Source organism: Leptidea sinapis, chromosome Z, assembly GCF_905404315.1.
Source record: "Leptidea sinapis chromosome Z, ilLepSina1.1, whole genome shotgun sequence".
In the NCBI taxonomy this organism is placed as follows: Eukaryota; Metazoa; Arthropoda; class Insecta; order Lepidoptera; family Pieridae; genus Leptidea; species Leptidea sinapis.
Window position 1 is genome coordinate 8,983,464 of NC_066312.1, and position 15,142 is coordinate 8,998,605.

The 15,142-nt window shown below is 34.1% G+C and overlaps 1 protein-coding gene across 1 annotated transcript in view; it reads left to right on the forward strand.

Annotated features, from left to right (window-relative positions):
- Nucleotides 1-15,142, forward strand: part of LOC126978332 (uncharacterized) — a 109,550-nt gene that overhangs the window by 8,832 nt on the left and 85,576 nt on the right. Inside the window, exons 9-23 of the mRNA XM_050827066.1 lie at nucleotides 1,048-1,223; nucleotides 2,867-3,049; nucleotides 4,547-4,684; nucleotides 5,220-5,356; nucleotides 5,802-5,932; nucleotides 7,401-7,617; nucleotides 8,652-8,884; nucleotides 9,215-9,346; nucleotides 10,666-10,785; nucleotides 11,350-11,407; nucleotides 11,659-11,813; nucleotides 12,157-12,230; nucleotides 12,893-13,015; nucleotides 13,798-13,997; nucleotides 14,433-14,533. Of these exons, the coding sequence (XP_050683023.1) occupies nucleotides 1,048-1,223; nucleotides 2,867-3,049; nucleotides 4,547-4,684; nucleotides 5,220-5,356; nucleotides 5,802-5,932; nucleotides 7,401-7,617; nucleotides 8,652-8,884; nucleotides 9,215-9,346; nucleotides 10,666-10,785; nucleotides 11,350-11,407; nucleotides 11,659-11,813; nucleotides 12,157-12,230; nucleotides 12,893-13,015; nucleotides 13,798-13,997; nucleotides 14,433-14,533 (2,178 nt within the window). The remainder of the gene's footprint in view (nucleotides 1-1,047; nucleotides 1,224-2,866; nucleotides 3,050-4,546; nucleotides 4,685-5,219; nucleotides 5,357-5,801; nucleotides 5,933-7,400; nucleotides 7,618-8,651; nucleotides 8,885-9,214; nucleotides 9,347-10,665; nucleotides 10,786-11,349; nucleotides 11,408-11,658; nucleotides 11,814-12,156; nucleotides 12,231-12,892; nucleotides 13,016-13,797; nucleotides 13,998-14,432; nucleotides 14,534-15,142) is intronic.

The following is a 15,142-nucleotide window of genomic DNA, read 5'->3' on the forward strand; positions in this document are numbered from 1 at the left end:
ATAATTTTTTATATTTTGCATTTGGCGCTATTACGATTGAAAAATAAATATCAAGAGCAAAAGGATCAACTTTGTGTTAATTTCAGAACTATCCTTAGATTGTATGTAGTTTTCTCTTATTCAAAAAAAAATACTCAAAATTGCTTAATTAAATTAAATGATTTAGCTACACATTGAAGATTCTTGTATACATTTTATTATAAGGTGTAAGAATAAAGTCGCTTAATGTAAAACTACATCAAATAGTTTACCTAAATGTATGCCTCTCGGCATTTCTTAAAAATTCTGTCGGCATCACCTCAGTGCACCAATAAGAAATAAATTTCTACTATAATCTAAGTTTTATCGTGTGATTTTGTACGTCATATTAAAACTGTTTAAATACAATGCAGAAAATGTAAGAAACATTACTTGTTGTAATGATCAAAAGAAATTTTGAATTAAAATATAATAAAATATTCGTAATAATTCCAATAGTTAGTTACTTGGAATCAATGTATTTAAACATGAGCCAAAGCTTGTCTTAGGCGTGTCTAAAGGATAGATTATTATATTCATATGAAAAATTTCTAACAGGATGCGTGGTTTCTTTTATAAAAACTCTTTAACTCAAAATATTTAGTTTATATGTTATTTGCTTAAATAGATTGCGTGAGAATAAAAGAACACAACGCCAACTCTGTGATTGGATTGCTAAACGACATTTTAATTAAACACAAGCTGTTTTGTAATAGAAAAAAATCCATCAAGACGTCGTTTTAATAGTTAGACACTGTTTAAATTTTTTTTTGTATTAACAATTATGTTTAATTATCATGTTAAGAATTTGAACAATAAAATCAATTAATTGTTTCTTTTCTCTCGGAGCACCATTTGTTGCACCATGGAATTCATTAAAAAGTAATAAATGGCTTTTTAATGCCAAACTAATAAGAGCTAAGTTTTAATATTAATTGTTCCTCGTTGTTAACATTTTTCTACGTTCTAACAATAAAAACGCAAAAATTACAAAAATATTTATTGCTGCTAAAAATATATTTGTTTTAGATGCTGTATCATCGAATTCAGTAGAGCCAGCTCGACTGGAGACTTGGTCTGAATGGGCATGGTCATGGATGCCGACGTGGATCGATCGAGATGGTTTCGAAGAGACCTCCACTCCAGCAGCCCCAATACCTATCACTTTCTCTGCTTTTTTCGAACATATGTCACTTGTTTATAAGGTTCTTAATATATTATAATACAATTCGAGATCATATTACAACATTTAAACAAATCAATCGCCTACAATTTGAGAAAACACTAGTAGACAATTAATTGTGTCCACCAATATTGTTGGCAAAATCTTTGCGCAAAATGTCTTTGATATTATGCAGGCAGCCGGATTATTTACAATTTTAAGCGAAGCATTTTATATTGGGTACGACGAAGCGTCAAAGGAAGAAAAGTACATTGTGGGATTGAGATATAAAATACTTTGAGAAAAGATGACTTGTTCAAGTAGATTAAAGATAGACATCTTTTTATCTTCGTTTAAGTATATATAAATCAATGTCGTGAAGCACTATGCCGTAGCATAATTGATAGTTTTAAATATATCCTTTTTCAAATTTTTATTTTTGTAATTAACCCTCAACCCTTATTCTCATTTTTTTGTGTGTGATATTAATCAATTTACGTGTCGACTGATTCGTTCGTCCACTTAATGGACACATTTTTGTTGCAACTAATGTTCTCAGCTGAGTACATCCTGAGAGCGAATGAATAGTGGTATCAAGCGTTGTTCTTGTTACCGCCAAACGGAAACTCGATTTCGGAAATTTGTTCACGAATTTTGACAAGGTAACTACAGAAATTTTTGCCACCAGTACGAGTAGACGACACAAAAGTTAACAATTTTTTCTTTGGAGGTAGAGATGTTAGCCGTGTCGCACCTCATTTATCGTGTTGGTTATTTATTTTAATTCCGCGAAACATTCAATAAGTAATCAGTAAGTATTGAAATTAACATAATAGGAGTTTAACTAACTGTACCATAATAACGTTCATATTTATCACTGAGTAGGGATGTATACTTGAGTCTTTAATACACAGATATCGATTGAAAATATTATTGATATCATTATTGTTAGACTTTATATGTGTTAATATTTCTGAGTATCTACTTCGGCTCTAAGGCACTTAAATACTCACACGTTGCTGAAATATACGATTTTCAGAATAATTGAGTATAAAACATGTAGTTATTTGAGGAGCGTTTATTGCCGAATAGAACCCGCTATAGCTTTGCAAGTATTTTAAATCAAATAGTCAAAAATAATATATTAAATAAGCAAACTGGCATACTTTCGTATAGTTCCTTTTCATTAATTAATAAACTTAGTTTTCAAGTCCCTAAAAGAATCATATGTACTTGTCGAAGTAAACCCTTGTTCGTAGTTAAAAATAAGTAGGACATGCTATGCTGGAAATAGTTATATCAGGCGGACATGTCGACTTATTAATGGAAAACTTGCTGATTTAGATATTTTTAAAGAAACCTTGTCCAGTTTTAAAAAGAATGTTCTAACTGTGCTAAGAAAAAGTGAGATTTGAACGATTATAACTACTTAACAATAACATTTTTATTATTTTGTAAATAAGCATAAAATTAACATTTTTTTTACTAAATTAATTTAAATACTAAAAATAAATTATTTTTCTCTGCTGTACTTTAGTCTTAATTGTCATAAAATATTAATTTTAATGAAACTGTAGGTCTAATTTAGTACAAAAATCTCTTTGTAAACCTAAATATGTATGTGACTGTTTGTTTCTAAATATATAAATAAATAAATAATGTTTAATATAATGACTTTATTTTTAGGTAATGGAAATGGAGAGTAGTAGCCGTAAACGGGCGCGCGGTATAATTGAACTATCCGCTGCTGATGTAGTTATCAGAAGCTCACTTTGTGTGCCCACTTTGATCAGAGTGAAGTTAGGAGCAAGGCGGATTGCTCTGACGTCACGCGGACGCTGTGTCTGCGGCCATAGTGATATGAATGCAGTAAGTATGCACTTATTTATTTATTTATTCAATTTTCCTTACTTAGGTCCGGGGTTGCTTCAATCTGCTCTGGATGCACTGCCCTTTTTTGAGCATGATTTCGATTCGGAAGAGCAGCGGATATGTGTAGTTGTTTACTCCGACTCCTCACAGAACCCATGCGTTGCATTTTGTTTCCTTCCCATTTTGTTCATGAAATTTTTGCGCATTAGTTGGGTTCAGAAGAGCAGCGGATATGTGTAGTTGTTTACTCCGACTCCTGACAGAACCCATGCGTTGCATTTTGTTTCCTTTCCATTTTGTTCCATTAAATTTTTGCGCATTAGTTGGGTTCGGAAGAGCAGCGGATATGTGTAGTTGTTTACTCCGACTCCTGACAGAACCCATGCGTTGCAATTTGTTTCCTTTCCATTTTGTTCCATTAAATTTTTGCGCATTAGTTGGGTTCGGAAGAGCAGCGGATATGTGTAGTTGTTTACTCCCGACAGGACCCATGCGTTGCATTTTGGTTCCCTAAAATTTTTGCGCATTAGTTGGATTTGGAGTAGACGAAATCAATAGTTGTTTACTTCGAACAGAACCCGACAGAACCCATGCGTTGCATTTTGTTTCCTAACCTGTAATATTAAAAGAAAAATGAGATGTAAATTGAAGTTCTGGAGAGAAAGTCTGTACATCTTACATGTTATTTTTTTAAATATTTTAGTAGAATTTTCACACAATTCAATCATCAACGTTAACCTCAAACTAAATTTTATTAAGTATAACGTATGTCACAGAGTTAGAAGATCGTAAAACTGAGGTGTCTCAGTGGTTTAGCCTCAGTACCGAAGACGATCGATGGTTTAGCCTTAAAACTGGTTTTGTAATGACAATTAAATTAGACCATGCATAAAATCAGTTTTAAACTCAGAATTAATTTTAGCCTACGTTTTGTAAAGACTGATAGTCTCAGGATGTGATTCAAACAATAGTAATAGGGGTTAAAGTATAAAATTGCGGTTTTATTGTAATAGGTACTTGGAATTACTTCGAACATAACCTACATTTGAGATTATTGAGTGAAATCTTCTTTCAAAAAACGTTCAACATTCGATTGTCGACTTTCAGTTGTTTTTTTTTATTCAGCTCGGAGAAGAAAGATGGATATTTAACACCTAATATATTGCGAAGACGTCAAAACTACTTTATCATTTATCATCAAATCTATATCATCTCCTGGTTTCTAAAAGTTATTGATAATCTGATTGTGAAAACAGTGATCGGAGAAACGAGCAACCAATATGAAATATTAAAAGAAACTGACTGATTTTGTGCAATATACCGTTTCATAGCCAACGGTTAGGCTGAAACGACGGTTCGTTATAGACAGTCATAACTAATTATAGAGGTCAAATGAAAATTTAAATCCGATCGCCACTAATCTTGGAACTCATGTGCTCATAGTATCGACTGTACATATAATAAACTTGACTATTATTTTTATTCGTCGCGAAGGAGGAACCAACTGTTTATCTCAGCAACACCGGTAGTGATGAGGGGCAATGGACGTGGAATGACCAAGACCTTGATGAGAACAAGATAGAATTGGGTGTGGTTGCTGATGAACAAATGAGCGAACCGGCCGATTCTGCTGTGAGTATGATATATTATATAAAATTACCGTGTCGTAGTGTTTATGACCAGACTCCTCCGAAATGGCTGAACCGATTTGTATGAAGGGGTGTGTGCATATCGGGTAGGTCGGAGAATCGTAGGATCCACCCCTAAATAATTTATTATTATATTTTTTAAAATTTTTTTGTTTTATTATGATAAAGCTTAAAAAATACATACAACTTCAAATTTTCACCCTTCTACGATCAAACCACACATTTACTACTGTTAGTTGATTACGTATTTTTTAAGAAAATGTAAAAATCAATGTAATTGTTTTTTTTGTAATTGTAAAAAACCCTGTTTTTTTATTATTCTGTTCCATCCCCAATAGGGTTACACGATGGCAATCGAATACAATTATTGTAGTATGATAAATTTTATGAAGGATATTGTAGCTTTTTATAGGTGAAATAATTTGAAAGAATCGGTACATACATGCAAGTCGATCAAATGGAACAGCAAAAATTTTTCCCTAGGTGAACGATTAGAACATTTTTCGTTTTATTGACAGAGAAGGGGAGGTGACGAGCTCGATATGTTTTGGACATCAATGGCGCCAGTTCTATACGCCGAGTACAATCACGATAGAACACCCTCTAATGCACTCGAAAATCCATACGACAATCCACCCGAGGATTTTCAGTACAGGTATTATTTAACGTATTAAGGCTAAAGTAAAATAAATCGTTATTTCAGCTGGAAGATGTACGCTGTTGTATATAGGGCTTCACCACCACGGAATAGAAAATAATGGAAGTGCCACGCATCTACCGCGAGTGTATCACAATTATACTGAGGGACATTGGCTCAACAGCAACTAGCTTGCTTTGCTTGCTGACGAATAAAAAATAATATTTATATTAATGCATATTTTTTCTATATTTTGCCAAAGTAAAATATACGTTTATTTCGCGAATAGCACATCGCATTGCGTGAAGTTAAAAAAAAACTCGACCTCCAATAGTCTTGGTATATATATGTATAACAAATATCCCCGTATCATACATTGACAAAACATTATCATACATTGACATTATATTGTCATACATTGATAAAAAATGACTATATTATAATACTTTATAAATATTTTCAGTGATTGGGTGGAAGACAATACTGTAAAAGTCATCATAGCGCCAATGACATTCACTTTAAGTACAGGACTATTGCATCGTCTGAATGCAATAAAAAAAATATTAAATGAAGTAATGCCTGCTCCAACGGAAGGTAAAAATGCTGATGTTTTTTCAAAGTTTACACATATTTGTTCTTGTTTCTTAAAGCATAATAAAATTATTAAATGTTTCATTAGATATGCCTTGATAAATGTTCTTCATCCGTGACAACTTATTTTGTTATAAAAGTTAAGTCACAATAAAAATCCCTCAACTGTGAATATATAATCTAAAAAATGCTGTTGAAATGTTATATTTTATACTGAATAAGGTATATTAAAAACTAAAATACGTATAAGAATGACGTGGAACAGAAATAATTTTTTATGCTATAATTAGCAAATTATAATCGTGTTTAACATAAAGATAAGAGATACGTGTGCTGCATAAGTAAGTTAAAATTCTAGTCAATTAAAAGATCATACATAGGTAATGTGAAATTCTAAGAAATTAAAGTGCATATAGTCAATTAAATATGTAATTCCTCAATTCTTTGTTGGTCAATGTGTATGATAAAGTTGAAATAGCACCAAATAGTTGACTTACTTAATTTAAAAGAAAGGGTTATAAGGGCTGAGGACTAAAAAAATAACATAAAAAAAAATAAAAAATACAAAAACAGAAACAACAGATTAAAACTGCTTGATTATATTTTATTGTGTGTGTATAGTGGTTACTTCAAGGTGAACACAATTATTTTTTTCAAAACGGGATTCATCGAGTGAGCGCTTACTTGAGGGCCATGTGACATGTACTTTTACCCAATATATTATATCTATTGTTTACGGTAAATAAGAGAGTTTGTGAGTTAGTACTTTATAGATTTCTTAACTCTATTAATAAATTAAGATTTAGATTGAGAATAGGAGTGTATGAGTACAGCTTAACGGTTGCGAACTCGATAATCCATAGTTCTTAAAACATATCAGGGGCAACTGAGCAGCGTAGGATCTTTCATAAACTACTTATGTCAGATTACAGGCAAATCAAAAGCTAAGTACCAGTGGGAGGCTCATTTACACAGGATGTCGGCTAGATTATGGGTACCACAACGGCGCCTACTTCTGCCCTGAAGCAGTAATGTGTAAGCATTACTGTATTTCGGTCTGAAGGACGCCGTAGCTAGTGAAATTACTGGGCAAATGAGACTTAACATCTTATGTCTCAAGGTGACGAGCGCAATTGCAGTGCCACTCAGAATTTTTGGGTTTTTCAAGGATCCTGAGTGGCACTGTATTGTAATGGGCCGGGGGTATCAATTACCATCAGCTGAAAGTCCTGCTCGTCTTATCCCGTATTTTCATAAAAATAAACTTTATTCTTATAAGAGATCAAAGGTAAGCTAACAGTAAGGGATATGGAAGCATATTGTTTAATAATTAAAACGATTATTTAATGTAATAAAAATATTCCAGCGTAACTTTATTTGATGCCCTACAACAAAGACGTATGTTGTATTGCCATTAGACCATAGAACTACTATTGTTGGTCTACAACAGGTGTAATGTTCATTTTTGCAGAAGATTTTCCAGTGCGGGTTCTTACAGTGGAAGAATGCGACGCCTTGTCAGAGAACTTACCACAACGTCGTATTTTTGTTGAAGTTACCAATGTTCGTATTAGATTCCTACCGTGGGACCATAGCGTCAACGAGAAACCAGCCAAGCCCAGTGTTTTGTTGGTTGTGGAACTTCCTAAGGGCATCATTAATCTGGCTAGCCCTCTTTACCCACATAGGTATGATGCATTATTTGTATTTTTTTATAGGAGATTTTACCACTTTATCTGGCAACACAGCTTTGTATTTTTTTTAATGAAAATAAGAGACGAGACGAGCATTAAGGTAGTAGTAGTAATTAAATTTATTTTTTCTCATATTGTTTCTCATAGCCAGGGTCAAAATGGCATGGGTGTTAAATAGAACAATGAGGTATATGTTCTTTTTTTTATGACAGCAGGGCGTTCAGCTGATGGTAATTGATACGCACTGCCCATTACAATGCAGTGCCGCTAGGAATTCTTGAAAAACCGAAAAATTATGAGCGGCACTATAATTGCGTTCGTCATAGTTCGTGATAGTTTTGGAAACCTGTTTCAATTACAATAATACAAATATATAAATACTAATACGTATTAGACTTGAATGAATTGACCACTGAAAATTCAAAGAAACATATATACATATATAAAATGGAACCCAAAGAAATATAGGTATTCTATCGACCAATTTTCGCAGAGTTAGGCAGGGACTATAATTCTCAAATAATGACAAAAGTAGTTTAAGCTATATAAGAAATAAAAATTCTTATCATAAAATATTATGAAGTCATAAAAAAGCACCTTTAAATTAAATGACGCAGTATGAAATAAAACGATCAATGAGCATGCGAAAAGTGCTGTTATATCGACCACCGAGAATACTAAATCCTTAACTGAGAGTGCTCATAATATTATAATGCTTAAGGATTTCTCAATCTCAATTACTGAACAGATCACTGAGTATCGTTCTGGTATAAGGGCCTTAGTAACAAAGCTGTGAAATGAGCTTCCTTGTGCGGTGTTTCCGGGACAATACGACATGGGTACCTTCGAAAAAAGCGCGTACCCCTTCCTTAAAGGCCGGCAACACGCCTGTGATTCCTCGGATGTTGCGAGGGTATGTGGAAAGCGGTGATCACTTAACACCAGGTGACCCGTACCCTTTTTGTCCTCCTTTTTCATTAAAAAAAGAGGATAGGACACTTTGAAATAATTAATTTTGTATTTGACAGGGTTTGTTCGGCCGCATGTCAAATGCCAGATGATAACGGGCCACTATCGCAGGGGTCCCGTTTGCATGTGTCAGGCACCTTTTCATCTCTGCAAGCGAAAATATCCGCCCCCGATGAAGATCGCCATAAACCGTTTGCCCGCGCCGATTTAAAATTCGTCGTGCATTCGCTGCTGCACAAGGATTATTTTAAGAGACACGATAACGTCAACTTAAGCTACAGTCTCAAAATTAGTAAGCAGAATCAATTTTGTTTGCTTTTGTATATCTTACGTAGGAACATTGATTTTTCGGTCAAGAATATTCCTTCGTTTGTAAACTTAGTAGAATAGTCATATAACTAACTTGTCACTGTATATTAATTATTATTTAATATTTGCGCAACTTCAATATCTTATTCTAATATTATTGGCGGGACCTACAGGAATAAATATCAATGAACAAACATTCAACTATGTAGAAAAATATCTTACTGCTCAGAACTGGTAGCATATACAATTATAATCTAATATTTATTTATTTGACGGTTGATGTGATGACAGGAGATATGTGGTTTGCTTACAGATGAGGCAAATATATGTGGTTCTTCAGCGCGATCGCAAGCAGCATTGCAAGTTTTGGTTTCTTTATTCACTGAGCAAGTTTCTCAGCCTCTGTGGTACACTACGTTGGTAGATGACGCTTTGCACGACGAAGGTGTGCCGTAATTATATAATAGTTTATTATGATACAAGTGAGCAAAGTTGCCCATTGCGTAGGAGGCTGTGGGTTGCAGCCCGAGCGATAGGCGAGGGCGTAAATCAGCCGAGTGTCTAGTGAGCACACTTTTCAACAAACTTGTGAGGAAAAAGTAGTTGAAAATGACGTGTGATGAAAGTTTTTTTTGCAAGCATCAAATGTAAGGTGATTGATTACATATTATAGCTTTACAGCCTACTTCAAAGTTATTTTAGTGATAAAATGCACATATTTTATTGAATAATAATAACATTTCTTTCGTCATACTTCGACACATTTATTTATCCCAAAAATTTAAATGGTTATACAGCGTAAAACCTCTATGTTAATTCAAAAAAAAAAACTATATTACCCGGTGAAATTGTAATTAATGCTCTGCTCTCATTTGTTGTCATATAATTTGCAGCTACGTACTAACTTAACTTAGGGATGATTCTGTTATGCACTAGTGTGTAATATTATGATGATGTTATGAGGCTCACCTTACGAGCAAGTGTGTTTAAAATATATTAATTGAATTAGTTTCTTAAAAATTTACTTGGTACTGTCTGTCCTAAAGTCCGACGCCTAACTAAACATATCTAGTTTAGTATGGATTCAAGATATTGGTTTTTATTTAAATTATTATTTAGCACGAGCGATAACCTTTCAGCAAGTTTGCACCGGGATTTCCGTAAGATAGCAAACTAGACGCCAGAGTCACGACACCACACTGAGACGGTATCAAAATGTACCTCGAAGAGATAGCACTACTGCTGTAAATAAGTGAGAAAATAAAGTTTTACAGAAAAAAGAAACAGGGTTCATCCTTATTTAGCCTAAGGATTACATTTTAAATCTCTTTCGGAATGATGTGATGAGGAATTATCCTAAATTGATGATCTACTTTGAATTTCGATAATAATTTGAATTCTGTGTCGTAATTATCCATCTTTTGCTATTAACAAACGCAATTAAAAACAAAACACAACAGTGTACACGTGTTGCACGCAATGAGGTGGGAGCGTCACTGGCGGCCGAGTGAGTGAGACGCCATATATGGCGTCTCTATAGTATTAGTGGTGTCGCGACCAGTAATATTCTGTTACTACATTGGTTGGACACCAGATGAGTGACTAGAGCTCTATAGAGTGGAGCTGTATATATTTTGTTGGTAGCGGCGACTGGTGACGCCCCCGTGGTGTCCTGGTAAAATATAGCCCAATAAGTTATAATCGTCAAAAGTATCACCAAAACTCCACAATAATCAGAATAATACATTGTATGGTTATTTTTAGAATCCGTCGCAGTCGACGTGACCTTAGAATATTTCTCCGTTCGTGGATACTTGACCAAAAATATCAACACTCACATAATGTCATTGCATTCAGCTAAAGCTACTGTTCTGCAAGCAACAAGTAAGTTTTACATGTTTCATGTAGCATAAAGCTAAAACTGCTATCTTCATTCATTTTTCTTCATACATTCTTCTTTATTTGGTAATTAAATATAGAACTAAAAGACCTTCAGGGTTCAACATGAACTAAACTAAAAGCGCCACCTGGTGGATCATTAAGAAACATAATGCAACATCTTGTAGGGTAATTTTGAAGCCTGGTGGTATCCGACATCTGTATTCCGAATTTGAATCAAAAGCGCCACCTAGTGGACCGATTAGAGAACAGCTTTCGACAACGACCAAAACTTGCGTGTTCCACTCGGGTAACTGGAAAGTTGCTAGCCGATTTTGACGACGTGCTCCGATTTATCACGAGCGAAATGCTGCTTAAAGAATCAGGAGCCACGGTTGTATTTCCTCTTTAGAACTTTTCAGTTCGGATCCTTTGTGCCCAGCGCCACAACCCAGGTTCGATGCACCTCTTTTTTGCAGTCAGCTGCTGCTTTATCTGACGCATCGAACTAGGTTAATAATGCCAATTTAAATTTAGCAATTTGCTTATTTTATAAAACTTATTTTAAAGGTGACGAGCAGGTTAAACAGGCTTGGCTATTATCTGGCCCAGAATCACCAACCACCACGTAAGTTTTCTTAATTATAATTTTTATATCATTAGGTGTTTTTCTTGTTAGTGAGTACTGCCTTTTAAATAGACTAGTATTACATTCCGACTGCTATGATAACAACCACTAAGCATATCTTCAGTTTTAGTTATTATTTTTTTTATTTTTCCCTCAAAGTAATTGATTATGTTTGCATGTACAGGATTGCATTCATACTAATACGAATACATACTGAATGCACTTTATTAATATTGTTTTGTTGTTTTTAGTCCTTATTTACGTACGGCGTTTCAGTGGTGTGCGGCGCCAGATGAAAATTCAATAGACTATCTTGGAATTTGGATAGAGCCATCAGCTTTATCTATAGATCCTTTGTTTGTGACTTGGCTCGCATATAGGCCAAAATTGAAACCTTTAAGTACAGGTAAGCATTTATGTTAAGAAATATTCTATTATAAACCGGATGTTAGTGAGTCCACCATCGTTTCGTATCGATGATATGATAATAACAGCGATATTAAATTTATTGATGTATTATAGAAAAAGTAATTAAACATTACATTGTACACTACCTAACCGACAGAAATTCAATATGCAAGTTCAAAGTTGAAGTTTCATATTCCAGCAAATTACAATAAATTTTTAAGTTATACAAAATGTTATATTACATGTATAAAAGGACACCAATAATTGTCATGTTTTACTTATTATTTACGTATTTATTTGTTAAACGCTGAGCACGCTTTTATTTTAATTTATATTTCCAGATTTAAACTGTCAATCACCATGTATGAAAATGTCATCGTCGCAGTATCTTTTCCGAAGGCGCACAACGCCACCAGTATGTATAGTTTTGAGAATTTCAAAATATATGTCAACAATCGTAATTAGATATTTTTGACTTAAACAAAGAGAAAAACTTTATTAATTTCATTGCTCATTGAAAACTTTGTGAAATAAACTCTAGTCTTATATAATTACTTGCTGTGCCCGCTTCTTCTTCAGCGTAAACTTTAATCTATCTCGCCATGTTAAGATAAGATAAAACGAAATTTATCGTCTTTGTTTGTCAGTTACTATGAAAACTTACGCTATTGTTTTTTTAATTTATCAAATAATAATAATAAAAAACATAATTTACAAAACAAAATATGAATAAATAATACACACTGTAGACACCACAGGTTTGACCTCAATGCATTATCTTTGTCTACGCCTTATGGTATTTTTTTTTAAATAAAGACGACATATTATGTTGTTCTGTACTTAATAAATAAAATTTCATAACTTGAAGAATTATTTCGTAAAAAATGCTCGTTACAAATCAAATTGTTTCATAGCAGAACTGTGAAACCGTGCGTCAATAAATTATCTCATAGAAAATATGTATTGGACATTTTCAAATGTCCAATATTACTATCATTCTGCTCTATACAACAACGTGTGCTTCCAGCAATATCGAAGGTACTAGATGCTACTTGATGATTTATTTTTACCTTGCAGTCGTCGAGTGGTCGAGGCAGTAAGACAGGCTCGGGAGCTGAGGTGCACGTGAGGACGCGAAGTGTCGAGTCCAGTAGCGAGAGGAGTGAAAGAAAACAGAGCATGCCGGCACCTGAGTTGCAAGTGTGTTCTTTTTTAATACTTAGCACAACTCTTATTTTACGTCTAAGTTACACAGGGAAGTTCTATCGCATGAGAGTGGCAGCATCTCGTTATGCAATAATATATCGTCTAGTGTTGACAATACGCGTTATTTTTGCTTCTAAATGCGGGACATATTTATGAATGTGCCATTTTGGCGTACTGGCTACATTGCATTAGTAAATCACCTTTGTGCGTGATTACAGATTAATTTGTATGTGGTTGGGAATATCAAATCATCTTGTACTCGTACTGCATATATCGGGTAGGGCTTAGAGGAGTTGTTCAGGTTGATGCTACTTAGGAACCTTCAAGTTTAGAGCTATAACTGAAAGGCTAGAACTCATCTCTTGATTCCTGTTGCTTGAATCGCGGCCGCTTCGATCTATTTTTGTGTATTTTCACTAGCTACGGCGCCCTTCAAACCGAAACATAGTAATGCTTACACATTACTGATTCATGGCCGAAATAGGCGCCGTTGTGGAACCAATAATCTAGCCGGCATCCGGTGCAAAGGATAAACCTCCCACTGGTGGTGGAATTGAAACGGTTGATAACAAAAGTTACATACAGATTTAAGGGTCACGAGTGTAACGACAGACGCGGGCTGAGAGAAAATCTTCGTTTACAAGAGATATTCGAAATGAATCGTGAATGGTTAAAATTTGTGAAAAATGATTGAGAATTGTGTTCGCGTGTAGTTGATTAGCTTTCTGATGTTTGATTAAAATGTTTTTACTAAGAACTTATTTATTTGATTGTAGAGTACTCCGTTCAGCGGATGGTTGAATAGTGAGCGGCTAATGGGCTTATACGATCGATTGAAGCGCGTGCTGATAACAGCCGAGATCGGTCTCACGTTGGTCTACATTACGGAGACGAGCGCATGCGCAGTGGAGTGCGAGACTATACGAGACGCAATGGAGCGGCACGCACTCGCCGCGCAAAGAGTGTTCGCTATCAGGTAACTGTCTATTGCCTTCGATGGAAATGAGGTAGACTTGAAGCTCGATTATTCATTTACTTCAACATAAAATTCTAGCAATTTCTTTATTTACCCTCTTTCAAAATTTTAGTTTAAACCACCCCCTTATTCATAATGGTCCGCTAACATTAAACAGCCGCTAAGGAGTGTTTTTTCTCATTCTGACTTAGGTCAATAGAAGAAGACATAGTGAGAATTAGCAATGCTTTAAGTTAGCAGACTATTATGAATAAGGGGGATAATCTTTCATTTTGTGTGTTTTATCAGTCCCCCTAAAAAAAAAAGATCTGGAAAGGTGTTAACTAAAATAAAAATGTAACTTTTACACAAAAATCTAATGTAAAAACAGTTACAATTACACGCGTTTTAACCCTTGGAAAGTGTTTTATTTAAATGTTTTGTATTTGTTTTCAGTCTCGCCCGATGGTCAATGCATACAAATTCAGCAATGACACACATTTGGCAAGAAATACGTCACGATGGACCCACTTTCCTCACTCCGAAAAAAGACGAACGTAAGCGAAACCTTATACTTGTTTAAAAATCCTAGTTATATTTTTAATTTAATTTTAATTCTACCAATCATCGTGAAATTTCAGGCAACGGTTTCAGCCGTACTAAATGGCATATCTAGGTTACATTCCATCCTGAATATTTCCTAGAGTTTCCGAGGAAGCGCTTTACGAATTTAATGACAGATTCTAATGTCACTCACGATATGCTTTTATATTATGATATATTATATTAAGTTCAGCATTTGTGCTGCTGCCCAAAGACACCGGTTACCTTTTAAAGGATTTAACCAAACTTTAATTCGGAAATTAATAGCTTTCTCTTCTATTTATAATTTAGGATGAATGCTAGCTTTTATAGTAAGTAAAATATATGGCTATTCTATTTTTTTTATATTATTCTATTTTAATTTAAATTTTAGACACATTTAATATGTTTTTTTCATCAAATTATTATTGGAATGTCATTTTATATACATTATTAGGATTATCCCTAAGTAAATTATTATTACAAATCCTATTAAATAATCATGTTATTTCCTGAATTTTTTATTGCAGCAGTGCAATGCCGTTAATTTTCATCACATCAAATTCGAAGTCGTAACTGGTACT